This window comes from Crocuta crocuta, unplaced genomic scaffold (assembly GCF_008692635.1).
Source record: "Crocuta crocuta isolate KB4526 unplaced genomic scaffold, BGI_CrCroc_1.0 scaffold25, whole genome shotgun sequence".
Classification (NCBI taxonomy): domain Eukaryota; kingdom Metazoa; phylum Chordata; class Mammalia; order Carnivora; family Hyaenidae; genus Crocuta; species Crocuta crocuta.
Genome location: NW_027532015.1, coordinates 13,904,570 through 13,917,316, shown reverse-complemented (window position 1 = coordinate 13,917,316; position 12,747 = coordinate 13,904,570). Strand labels below are relative to the sequence as shown.

At 48.9% G+C, this 12,747-nt stretch overlaps 1 protein-coding gene across 1 annotated transcript; it reads right to left on the bottom strand.

The window, feature by feature from the left end:
• Positions 1-11,027: 11,027 nt before the first annotated feature.
• On the bottom strand, positions 11,028-11,846 carry OLIG3 (oligodendrocyte transcription factor 3). The gene has a single exon (XM_077776174.1). The coding sequence runs from the start codon at positions 11,844-11,846 to the stop codon at positions 11,028-11,030; it is 819 nt and encodes a 272-aa protein (XP_077632300.1).
• Positions 11,847-12,747: the final 901 nt, after the last annotated feature.

Here is a 12,747-nt window from a genome sequence, read left to right as displayed (position 1 = left end):
CTCACGCTTCGTGGGTTCGAGACCTGCATCGGTCTCTGTGCTGACAGCTAGCTCAGAGCCTGGAACCTGTCTTTGGATTCTGTGTCTCCCTCTCTCTCTGACCCTTCCTTTCACATAGCTGTCTCTATCTCTCTCTCAAAAAGAAAAAAAAAATAAAACATTAAAAAAATAAAAAAGAAGAAATTATAATTATGTAAGGCAATAGGGGTGTTAGTTAATGCTGCAAGAGCAATCATATTGCCATATAACTGTATCAAATCAATCCACTGTACACCTTAAACTTACACATGATGATCTATGTCAAATATATCTGAATTTAAAAAGGGAGAAATAAGACAGATGCATCTTAAAGCATAAAGTTGAATGGGGAGAGAAGTAAGAAACGCAAGTAGAGCTACAATACAATCCACGTGTAAATCAAAAATAGGTACACACAAAAGAAAGACTACTTATTTTACAAGGATCTTTACATTTCATACACATTTGAGGCACAATCATATCTGTATGGGAGAAAGGAATAGACAGTGGCTTTGTCTCAAATGATGGTGAGCCAGTCGCTGTTTGCAATATTTGTTAATAATAAATATTTCCTTTAAGTTGATACAAACTGGGAAAACATATACAGCATCTATCACAATTCCCTGTCACCTAGAAAGACATGCTTATGAAAATGTTAGTTCGACACTAACCCCTTTGGAAAACCTTTGGGTCTTCCCTGTAGCTCATTTTTCTATAACATAATACAGGCTGAGAGTAAAGATATTCTAACAGCATCAGGGCTTCTTAGAAGCCAAAACTTGCTGGCGGAGCAGACAGATTATGTGAGCAAGGTTAGGGGACGAGAACCTCATGGTTCCCTAGAGCAGTGAAGTGGGAAGTGGAAGCCAACAAATAGTAATAAATAGGGATGGAGAATAAAGTAGAGGCTGGAAGCAGAGAGGAAGATCATTGAGAAGCAAGATAGAGGAACAGAGGAAGGAAAGAAATTTAAAGAAAAAGACAGAGGAAAAAGAAAATCACACACAAAACTTTCATCTCTTGGAAGTAAGCAAACAAGTTCCTTTTTCTAGAGTCATGTCTTAATGACCTAAAGCCTGTATATATGAGGGTCAAAGTGATAAAAATCATTCTTTTTTTTTTAAAAATGTTTATTTATTTTTGAGAGAGAGAGATACAGAGTGCAAGTGGGGGAGGGGCAGAGAGAGAGGGAGAGACAGAAACCAAAGCAGGCTCTAGGCTCTGAGCTGTCAGCACAGAGCCCGATGTGGGGCTTGAACTCACAAACTACGAGATCATGACCTGAGCCGAAGTCAGACACTTACCTGACTGAGCCACCCAGGTGCCCCAAAAGTCATTCTTGACGCTATGCTACTAGAAGAAATGTCTTGCATTTAAAATTTTTTTAAATGTTTATTTATTTTTGAGAGAAAGAGACAGAGCTCAAGTGGGGGAGGGACAGAGAGGGAGACACAGAATCCAAAACAGTCTCCAGGCTCCCAGCTGTCAGTACAGACCCTGACCCAGAGCTTGAACCCACGAACCATGGGAAGTCAGAAGCTCAACCGACTGAGCCACCCAGGCACCCCGAAAATGTCACGCAGTTTTTTAAAGGTGGCCACCATTCTTCCTGCCTTACCTGCCCCACTGAATAAATCCATCTCATCCCTTCTTGGCTGATTCTACACCCCCACCTCTCACTGATGACTTTTTTCTTTCAAGCCTAAAATGTAGAAAACATTGGATTTCAGTGAACTAATTCTAGTTTCAACACACTCTAGAACATCCTTTTATACCGTGATGGTATATATTTTATATAAGCAAACTCCACAAAAAATTTCCAAGGAAGTTAATTCTAGAAAAAGAAAAGAGTGGTCAAGTAAATAACTATAAGGAAAGCATCTCATCCTTTCCTGTCCCCTTAGATGAAGTTTAGGGCCTATGGAGTGAGAGTTCACAATTAGGACAGGGCACTCTCCTATCTGTCTCTACTTCCCTCCCCTCTGGGCATGCCTCAGTTCAATCATTATCAGCCAGTTCAAGGACAAGTTAGCATTTGATGGAAGTGTAAATAAAACTGTTGTTTCAAAAAAAAAAAAAATTAGTTCTCTCCATTTTTAATATGTTCCAAAAAGTTTTTACTTAGTGTTTTCTTCAAATTACAGTTCCCTTGTAAACTCTTTGTACTGAGACCTGATATTTACTATGAAAACTGCAGTGTGTGTTTCTTCAAATTTTCTATTTGATAACTTGTCGATACTAATCATGATGAAAGTTACTTGTCCTAAGTCAATGTGCTCCGTGGCCCTGAGGAGAACAAAGGTCTCAGTGAAGAGCCTTGAAAACAATACTCTGCAGGTTAAGGAAATGTTAGAAAATCAAGTGCCCAAGGGCTAAAAAACAAAACAACAACAAAAAGCATTGGCAAATCAAAATGGTCTTTGGGAAAGAACATTAAACCTGACTGCATTAATCTCTGCAAAGGAGGAAAAGAGAAATCAAACCATCTCTACATTACACAGTCAGTCACTATAATATCTAAAACTGTACTTTATGCAATCTTAGAGTCTAATTTATTCATAATCTAATCCTAGTAAAAATTGGAAACAAAATGCCTCCTCTACTAGTATTCCTCTTAGCAAGAAAAAATGGTCTCATTTTCATGTTTGTCTGTGAGTTATACAGTGCTGTAGGGGAGTCAGGATCCTGAGAACACTGTGGAGTAGACACGCAAAGATAGACTTTTGTATGGGTTTTATTAAAAGGAAAACATGATTGGGAGTATGGAGATCACAGTCTGTCACCTGTGTCCGAAACCCATTTCTCGCATAAGTGGGAAGCACAGCTAGCCATATGGAAAACCAAAACATAAGTTCAACATTGACTGGGAGTCAAACTGAGTTTAAATGATTCATCTTTTCTTGAATCATGAGATTTTTACACTTTTCAAGGACAGAAAAGTGTATGTTTGCCATACGTCTCAATGAAACACAATTATGGGCACAAATGTAATGCCAATCACCTTTGAGCTAACCTTCCTCATGTCCGTGCCTTATATCGATTAGCTCACATGCCACACTGGGTCCAGTCAACTGTGCTTCCATCAACAAATGATCCTTAAGTGATGGTGAATATGGCAAAAGTTGTGGCTTGACAGAGTCTTTCTGCTATTGCCTACTTCAGACAAAGAAATAATTTTCAAAGCAGGTCATATCCACATCTTGATCGCTTTCATAGTCCATCTCTAGAGTTGCCCCATTTCATTTTTCTGCAACATTTTATTTAAATGGGTCCACATGGGGCGCCAGGGTGGCTCAGTAGGTTAAGCACCTGACTTCGCTCAGATCAGGATCTCACAGTTTGGGAGTTTGAGCCCCCTGTCCAGCTCTGTGCTGACAGCTTGGAGCCTAGAGCCTGCTTCAGATTCTGTGTCTCCCTCTCTTTCTGCCCCTCCTCTGCTCACACTCTGTCTCTCAGTCTCTCAAAAATAAAAATTTTTTAAAGGGCCCACAAAGGCCACATGTATACAGATTGAAACCAATACTTTGTCAATTAGTGTAGAAAATGTTTATATTTACTTCCTTAAAGAGGCGGTTTAAAAATCAAATATTTCTGCTTAACTGTCTCTAATGGCAAATCAACTAAATGATTGCTCCATTTTGCTTGGACTTAAGTAGAGTTTTTAACTTTTTTGTTTTAGAAACATATGTACTTGCATGAGTAACATTCACCTTACAGATGTGAAAAGTCATGGAGAACATTAACCCAAATCTATCTCCTATTTTTTGATTCTCTACATTATTCTTTATTACTATGATACTCAAATTTTTCTTCTTAGGTTTAAATTATTAATAGAGAAATGCTGGAAAAGATGATCAAACCAAAATGTGTTAAATGATGAAATAAACTGTAATTCGTATTTTTTTTAAAAAAAGATTGGATTAAAGAAGTATGGTCAGAGTCTCAAAAAAGATAAAGAAATTCGACAAGGGAAGATAAAGCAAGAGGAAAGTCATACAAGATCTTCTATAACTTCTGTTCAGGAACCCCTGGCCTCAAGCTTTAAAGATTACCGGAAGCCCCAAAGCGCTCCCTTCGATCTTCTCTGAGGATCCAGCAAAGATTCAACAATTGTATGCTGAATCTTTGTGTTCTAGGTGGGATTATTTATCAGGGATTTTGTTTTGTCTGGGATTTCAATGGCTCAGCCCCAGATGTACATTTGGGGACAGACCACAGCTTCAATCAACGGAGGGTTTGTAGCAATCCTTTCGGAAGGTTCCCTTCCCCTGCAGAGATGGAGTAATTAACAGACCATTAAGTCAATTCTGCTTTATTGAGGGGGACACTGTGCAGGTCATTTCTTTGAAAACTTTTGTTCTTGAAGGAAATTACAGGATTGTTTTATGTTTAGAACACAGCCTGGTGAACTCCGGAGTTGAGAGGCTAGCTTCTGCAGCTCGGGGACCACGGAGACAGGAAGATAATGACTCTAATCCCATTAAAAAAAGATGTCTCCCAACCTCCCCCTCCTTTTACTTTTTCTTTTAAAAACCAGTGAAAAGAAAAACGATTTGCTCATTTGGTAATAACTAATGGAGACATGAATTACGGAGATGCCCCAGACTGAAGTTTATCTCAGTGTCAATAAATCTCTAAACAACTGCTAAGAAAATAAGTACTGCCACCATTGCTTCTTTTTATTTCCATATTAATCAAAGGCATCTGCTCCTGTCCTTTCTATCTGGGAGAGGGAATGCGCAGCGGGCATTCTAGCATCTGAAAAGCCTCTAGGACGACGTTGTTCGCAGCGCTCGTGTTTTGTGCGGCCAGGGGACTTTTTACCGCCCTACTTAGGTGACCTGCCTTTTCTCGCAAGGCTCTGAGGGCCTTGAAGCAGGGGCCATTGCTTACGCATTTGAATGTGGTACTTCTCTTGCTTTTAGTGCTCATCATTCTTCTCTGGTGCCCCAGATAGCGCCTGGCATATCGAAAGCCCCCAGAAAGTGTTCATTGCTGAAGCGGAGGAAACTCCCTAGGAAGTAACATCAAAGCTCACTTCGCTGGGGTGCGCTGGAGCGCTCTATGTTTACATCGGTTAGAGTGGAAGTGAATTTCTTCCTCCTTTCCCGTAACAGACAAGTGGGGTGAGCGTAAGGGCAGTTGAATAACCAGGAGGAGAGGAGAGTCTCCTTTAAACGTGTTTGCTCCAACCTCTACTTCCTAGCGTGCAGAATTCTGCCTCTGGCAAAGATGTTTTCCGGGCACCGCAGCCCTGCTGTATGAGGAGGGGGCCCCTCTCAGAACGGGGCTTCTGGAGTTTTCCAGGCCCCGGGGGAGATGAAGAGTGCTTAAGAGGCTGTATCTTGCATGTAAATTGCGACGCCCCAGATCTGATCAGACCCCTGCTCCTGCACTCTCCGAGTTTTCAGTAGCAGATTGGGAGGGAAAGACCTTCCCGGATTAAGCTAGGGCGGGTGGAAACCCCAAAACCTTTCGGGAGCAGCTACCCCAGCTTACCTCACAGAGCTAACTTAGGCCCTGTCTTCTCCCTGCACTCCTGGGGAACGAGTACCCCAACCACTCTGCTTACACCTGAACCCCAGGACACCGCAGTAACACCCAGGCCTGAGCTTTGAGCGCCAGGTCTGCGTCTCCCCACCCCATTTTCTAGGGCTTCAGCCCAGCACCCCAGGCTCCCCAGGGCCCATCCCCTAGGGCCCACTCCCAGGACGTGTTGAACTTTCTTTCCCCAGCGCTGGCTGTGCGGGTAGAGTCCACACTTCGGTGCAGGAACCGGGGACAGGGCCCGAATTTGGATCAGAAGCAGGGACTCGGTGCCAGGGGCTGTGGCCGGGTCCGTCGCGGAGATCGAGGCGGCTGCTCCTCGGGGAGGTCCCCAGCGCCGAAAGGTGGCTCGTGGCCACCCGGGCAGCCCGGACCCTGTCTCCTTAGCGGACTTTAGAAATGGCCAGCTCGGGGCTGGGCTTGGGGGCTCAGGGAACAGAAAGGGAAAGGCGCTCCTGCAGCTCTCGGTCCGAGTGTAGATTTGTTTTGTTATTGTCACTGACTTTTCTCCCTCCGGATCTCCATAAACGCTTAGGTATTTCGAGACACTTGCAAGTGTTGGCGCAGTGTGGGCTGGGCCTAGCTCGGGGACGTCCCTCTCCGGTTTATCTGCCTTTTGTTGCCTGCGCTCCCACCTCTCGCGGCTCTTGAGGTCAGAGCGCGGGGACCGTCACTTCCCAGGAGACGAGGCCCCAACCTGAACAAGCTGTGGTCTCGGCGCCGACACCCCTTCTGCGTTGGGCCGCAGAACCTGATGCGAAGTTCCGGGACAGTGTCTGCAGCGCGGAGCCCGGACGCGGGCTGGGCTGCCGGCTCACCACCGCCGGGTGCGGGAGACCCGAGGGACCCGCTGCGCACTCGGCGGGTGGGCGGCACGGCGGGGGCCGGCCCGGAGCGGGGCCCTAGGTCGCCGCTGCTCTCTGTCTCCCTCTTCCCGGCGGCCTTCCCCGCACCCACCCTCTCCGGCCCAGGGAAGGGTTCGCTGAACCACGGACGGTCCACTGAAAAGCAACCCCGTAGACCCGAACCTTCGGGTTTGGGCTCCTCGCGGCTGCTTGTAAGGGAAGTGGGCCCCGGGGAGGCCTGGCACCTGCGAGGTGGAGAGGGAGGGGCGCCCTTTCTCCTGCGAGTTTGCGGCGTGGCAGGCGGGAGAGGGGGGCGCGTCCCGTTCGACCCGCCGCCCCGCCTCGGCCCACTTCCCTCCGAGGACACTGCCAGCGACCCTCTGCCGCGCCCCCACCTCTAGCTGCGCTTTCTAAGCGTGCGCGGAGCCGGGGGGCGCAAACCAGGAGCCGCGCGCACCCCCTGCAGCCTAGGTCGGGCGCCAGGCCCTGACGTCGCCTCCTCACTACTCCCCGTCCCTGCTCCGTCCGGGAGCCGCGGGCCCGGGGTGACCTCGGGCCTTGGGACGAGAAGGGTCGGAGGAAGAGGTGCGGGGGCTGGGACCCCGCGAGCCAGGGACTAAGTCCCGCAGCCCCGTGGGTACCACCAGAGCCGGGGAGGGGTGAGGCTGGGCTTCCGCAGGGGCGCCCGCCGGGTCACCGNAGACGGGCGGTGGGAGGACGAGAGTGGGGCCCAGAGTCCCCAGAAGGGACCTGGAGAGGCAGCGAAATCTTGTTGGCTGTGCGAGAGGCTCAGGGAATCCGGGCTTTTGCAATTCCTGCTAAGGTATCAGCGGAGGCTATGCAGCTTCGCTTGACGCAGCTACTTAGGAAAACAAACACACAAGCAAGCAAACAAACAAAAGTTTGAAGAGACCGAAGTCCTTTTCCTATAGGAGTTAGGAAAACCGTCGCGCACTCCCTCCAACCCCCACCCCCACCCCGGCCGCCTCACCCAGCCCTTCCCGGAGATACACACCCAAGGTCTCAGAACCCTGGGGAGGGAGCGGCGTTCCTTAGAAATACATTTCTGCTGCAGCCAGCCCAAGCCGGCCCGCTTTCCCTTTGAAATGTGACTTCCTCCCGCCCTTAAAGTCTGGCCACCTGCTTAAAGCCCTGCGAGGCTCCTATGGAGGGCAGGGCCCCTCAAGCTATCAACGCCCACGAGGATTTCGCCGTTCTTTTAAATATGAAGCAACGTTTATTCTGGAACGAAGAAACCCTCGTCGCGTTTCTAGATTGAGTTAAAAGCCGCCCTGAACTTGAGAATTTCGAGAAAGTGGCAAATTTGCAAGGAAAAAAAAAATCTGCCCAAGAACCATTCTCACCTAGGCGGACATACACTTTGGTCGTTGGCGTCAGTAATTGGAGAATTTAACGGGAATTGCAAGTAAGAGCCGCCTGCAAAGTCACATCCCCAGTAGACCAGCTCGTCTGGGGACAAGACCTGTCCCGGAGGCCAGTGGCTAATGCTTCTTCCCAAAGAATCAAGAAAATCCAAACAATCTGGCTCCCAAATCATTTTTCTCCTTGAGTTCCTGTCCTGTCTTTAAAGGAATCCTTTCTCCCAGTCTCTAGGTCAAAGGAGTTTTGCAACACAGAGAGAAGAGTCCGGCCAGGCTAGGGGAACTCCCTTAAGGTTGGAAGCAATGTCTCTTTCCTGCTTCAGTTGGATAATTCAAGATAGGATTCCCTGGCCAGGTGGTTCCTTCTAATATAGTTTTCAACGAAAATGGACCTTAACGGCTGTTTAAATTGACCACTGGATGTATCTAAAGGGATCTGACAGGCAGGACTATCTCAAAATTCACCATTCGCTGTGTGAGTGTGGCTTTTCTCTTTTAGGTTTGTTTCAGCTATAGAGTAGGGCGAAGCCCACCACGAAGCCAGGGGTCAGCGCTCCAGCCTTTCCCCAAGAGCAGACCTTTGCAAGCAGGACTACAAAGAAGCAAGTAGCTCAGGGGAAAGTCGTTTTCCTGATTGATGAAACTTCTCCCTCCCCTCCCTTTTTTAAATAATAAACTCACCCGGAAAGGCTGGAGGGCTGCCTTGTGTTGGTTTCAAATAAATCCTCAACAGCTCTTTCCTCACCCAGAGAAATGAATCACACTTGGGAAACAGACGATTATTCCCCCATTTGTCTGCTGAAAACCAGGGGAAATAAGCACCCTCCACTGTAGACCCTCACTTTGGTCTTTCTCCCTGGCGGTGGGGGAGCTTGAGGGGGTGGGGGAGTTGGAGGAGACTGAGTTCAATAGAGCCAGGACCTACAGAGACGCCATCCCGAGGGCAGGTGGTGGAGAGCCTAGGGAGGAAAGGGCAGATAATCCCTAGATATGCTATTCCCTGCTGGATCCTGGAGAGAGACAGCTCTATTGCTCTGCAGTGAAAACCACCAGCTTCCCCTCTTGAAGAGTTTAAGCCTCAACCAACTGACGGGGATGTTCCATCTAATCCAGAGGTCAGTTTCCGAGGTGGTATATTTCAATCAGATTTCCATTTTCTGTAGTGAGAAATACAGGCTTGTGCTGTTGGGGTGATCATCACTAGGACTTGATTTCTTGTCCTGTATAAACAAATAAACACAACTTTCTTGCTGGATTACTTTTGCTTAACAAACTATTTGGAAGTGTTATGGAATTGGTGACGGATGAAGAGAGAAACTTAATTGATTCAAATGACCCCTGTCTTAGCCATCATTTACGTAGAAGATGCCCAATGCAGTCATCTGATCAGACCTGCAATCTATTGGAGGAAAGAAGGGAGAATTACTGCTATAAATCTTCCAGATGCTGGGACTTAAGAAGTGACTGGCCTCATCCTGAGCTCACCTTACAAAGCGGCATGGGCATGGCCTTCCCTCTCTCTGTGGGGCCCACTGCCAAGGGGACAGGCAGAAGAGTGGGTATTTGATTATTTTCTAGGACCCCTCTTTGTTGACTTTTAAAACATATAGTGGACTTTAACCTGTTTATTTTTTAAAGGCTACATGGTCAATATAAAGTGAAAAGAACTTCACTTACTGCTTCATTCCTGTCTGTTGTCAACACAGCCGGTGCAGCCACTCTGCCTCTCATTTCCTGTCACTCTGGGTTTTCAGATTACTTTTTTAAAATCTCAATTGCTGAGTTTATGAGCGTCTGATTACTGCAGAGAAATAAGGAGCTCAAATATCACAAGGCTACCAATGTGAACAATGCTCCCATTTGAAGGACATCTGGTTGTAATAATTAACACCAATTTATCTGACCTTTTTACCTGTGAATGACCAGAGAAAACTCTTTGTATCTGCCCACCCAGTCAAATCTCTCACCCACTGCCGGATACACCTTATGGGGTCCACGTATTCCTGACCCACTGCCCCCATCTTCAAAAACCTTAGGCAAAGGCGAAGCCAGGATTTAAAGGTTCTTTTTTATTTGAAATCTCATCCAGAAACACTGGTTATTAATAAATATATCATAGTTATCAAGAATATATAAAAAATAAAGACAGGTATTGTCTTTGAGGCCCTAACAAAATATTTCAAGCAAATGTTCAGGAAAATAAAAACGGCACCCCTCCCCAAACCACGATAACTTTTCAAAGCTGATGATAGAGAGAGCCAACCCCGCATGCAGAATCACTGAGCAAGGGGGGAGGGGGGGCAAGCTAGTAGAGGGAGCCCACGCTCTGGCAGTAGCTGGCCCCTAGAACAGCCTAGGGATGGAGTTTGGGAATGGAGTTCAAAGGGGGTGGGAGTGGGGGCAGAAGCGCTTGTGCGTGAGTTTGGGTCTTTGCACTCTGCCCCCTTTTTTCATTTCATACAACCACAGACAAATATATGGATACTTCGGAGAATTCACTAATAAATCCTTGTTACAAGGAAAATGGCATCACGGCCTGCACAACATGTTTAGATAAGATTCATTTAGAAGCTTGCATGCATTCTTTTGACCTACACTGCGTCTTAAGGAAAACCCACATAAGAGATGTCATGCCCTGGACCGGAGTTGAGATGCAAAACTTGGGTCTTGATCTCTCTCTCTCTCTCTCTCTCTCTCTCTCTCTTTCTCTCTCTCATTGTCTCTGGAAAAACAACTGTGGAGAGAGAGTGACAATCGTAATTGCATCCATCTCGAGGAAATATTTACATTTGTTTTGCACCAAAGGGATGTTGTCTTTTCCAAGGTGAGAACGCGGAGCCAGAGAAAGCCAACTCTAAAGTCCCTTAGCAAGTTTTTAACCACACCGATCCCGTCTTTATACAACAAATGCAGTTTTGACAAGAGCATATGTAAGTGAGAAATACTGGCGCGGCATGGCGAAAAGAAGCATGCATGCAAAACACACGAAGTCTGGTTCGAGTCCCCCTTCGTTACCACCTAGAAACTGCAGTCTGGTTTTGGTCCTTTGCCTTCGGGGTGGGGGGTGGGGTCAAGCGGGGGCTGAGATACCAGACGCGGTGGAAGGCCGCGGGCCCCCGCGCCCACCCTCACCCTCCCGCCCGCGAGAGCTCAGCCTCCCTCTCCCCTCCCGGCCCGACACCGCAGTCCCTCCCGCCGCTCTCCCCTCATCCTCGGCAGCCGGCCCGTCCTCTGCTCACTTGAGCAAGTCCTTGGACTCGGCCGACAGCCGAGCCATGTTGGCGGTGGAGAGAGCTGAAAGGTGCGGCGGCGGCGGCATCTGGCAGATTGTGCAGGGACAGGGCAGGCCGGCCCAGTGCTGGAAGCTGCTGCCCAGCTGCAGCGCGGGCGGCGTGGAGGGCGCCTTGAGCAGCGAGTGGGGAGGTCGAATAGCGCCGATGGCCGGCAGCGAGGCGGCGGACAGCGGCGACGAGGCGTTGCCGGACGAGAGCGCGCCGCCCAGGATGGGGTGCACCGGGTGCACCGCGCTGGCGGCGTGCGCTGGGTGGCCGGCCGAGTGGCCCACGGTCCCGCAGTGGAAGGCAGAGTGGTGGCCCCCGTAGATCTCGCCGACCAACCTCTTCATCTCCTCCAGGGAGCTGGTGAGCATGAGGATGTAGTTTCTGGCCAGCAGCAGAGTGGCGATCTTGGAGAGCTTGCGCACCGAGGGCCCGTGCGCGTAGGGCATGACCTCGCGCAGCCCGTCCATGGCGAGGTTGAGGTCGTGCATCCGCTTGCGCTCCCGGCCGTTGATCTTCAGCCTTAACTGCTGTAGGTCCTGCTCAGACAGTTGCTTCTTGATTTTGTACTTGCTGCTCTCACCGGGGGCCTTGGCGCCGGCCCGCGAGAGGCTCTCCCCGGGCATCTTCTGCACCATGTCGCTCTGCGTGGAGGAGACCGAGTTGAGACGGCTCTCCTGGTGGTGGTGGCGGTGGTGGTGGTGTTCCCTCAGATACATCTCATCCATGTCCGGCGACGAAGCTCTGCTGGAGACAGAGCTCGAGTCAGAATTCATTTTATTACGGGGGATGCGGCCCTACCGCGGGGAGGCTTTAGGTGGGAAATTAAAGAAAATCTTGAATAAAAAAAAAAAAAAAAAGAAAAATCTGTACAGCCCAGCGACCCACTTCTCAGGGGCAAGACGTGAGAAGAAAAGCGGAGGCACTGCCTTTCCCCGCCTTTCTCCCTCCCCACGCCCGTCTCTCCGGGTTAGGCTGTTTCCTGGACAGCGGGTTGGTGTTTGCTCGGACTAACCTCACGCTGAAAAAGAGGGGCTTTTATAGAGCAGCGGCGGAGAAAAGAGACAAAAGGAACCCTCCTATCTATCCTGGGCTGGTTAGGATGACGTGCCGTCATTCAGGGCGGTGCGCTTTGCTGTCCCATTTAGCAAGGATTCCTATTCATATTCATTGTGGGGCCGCCCGGGGACACCTCTGCTCCGAACCGCTAGGAGCCCCAAGGCACAAAACCCTCTGATTGACACACTCACGGCTCCAGCTCGCCTTTTCCTGGATTTTTTTTTTTTTAACTTCACTCCCCCTCCCCCCCAATTTCCCTAACCAAATCACACCTAAGGAACCAACAGCCGGAAGGAAAGGGAGCCGGGCCGTAGTCGGAGATTCCTCTGGGTTTCTAGAGAGGAACGGAAACATTCTCTTTTCTTCGGAGCTACTCCCAAGTTTAGGGGAATGTGAGCAACAGAAGTCCTAATGGAACCGTTTCAAGGACAGCGATGCGGCTGGAGCACAGGTTCCAAGCGCCGGGGGTGGGAGGGAGAGGGGGACGCCGTGTCCCTGGGCGCTGTCTGAACTGGTTTGCATTAGGGCTCTTTGCCTAAACACTGATATGCTGTTCATTTTGTTTACTGGGCCCTTCTGGCGTAGTTTCAACGGGACGTCCGTTTGTGGTGAAGGGCT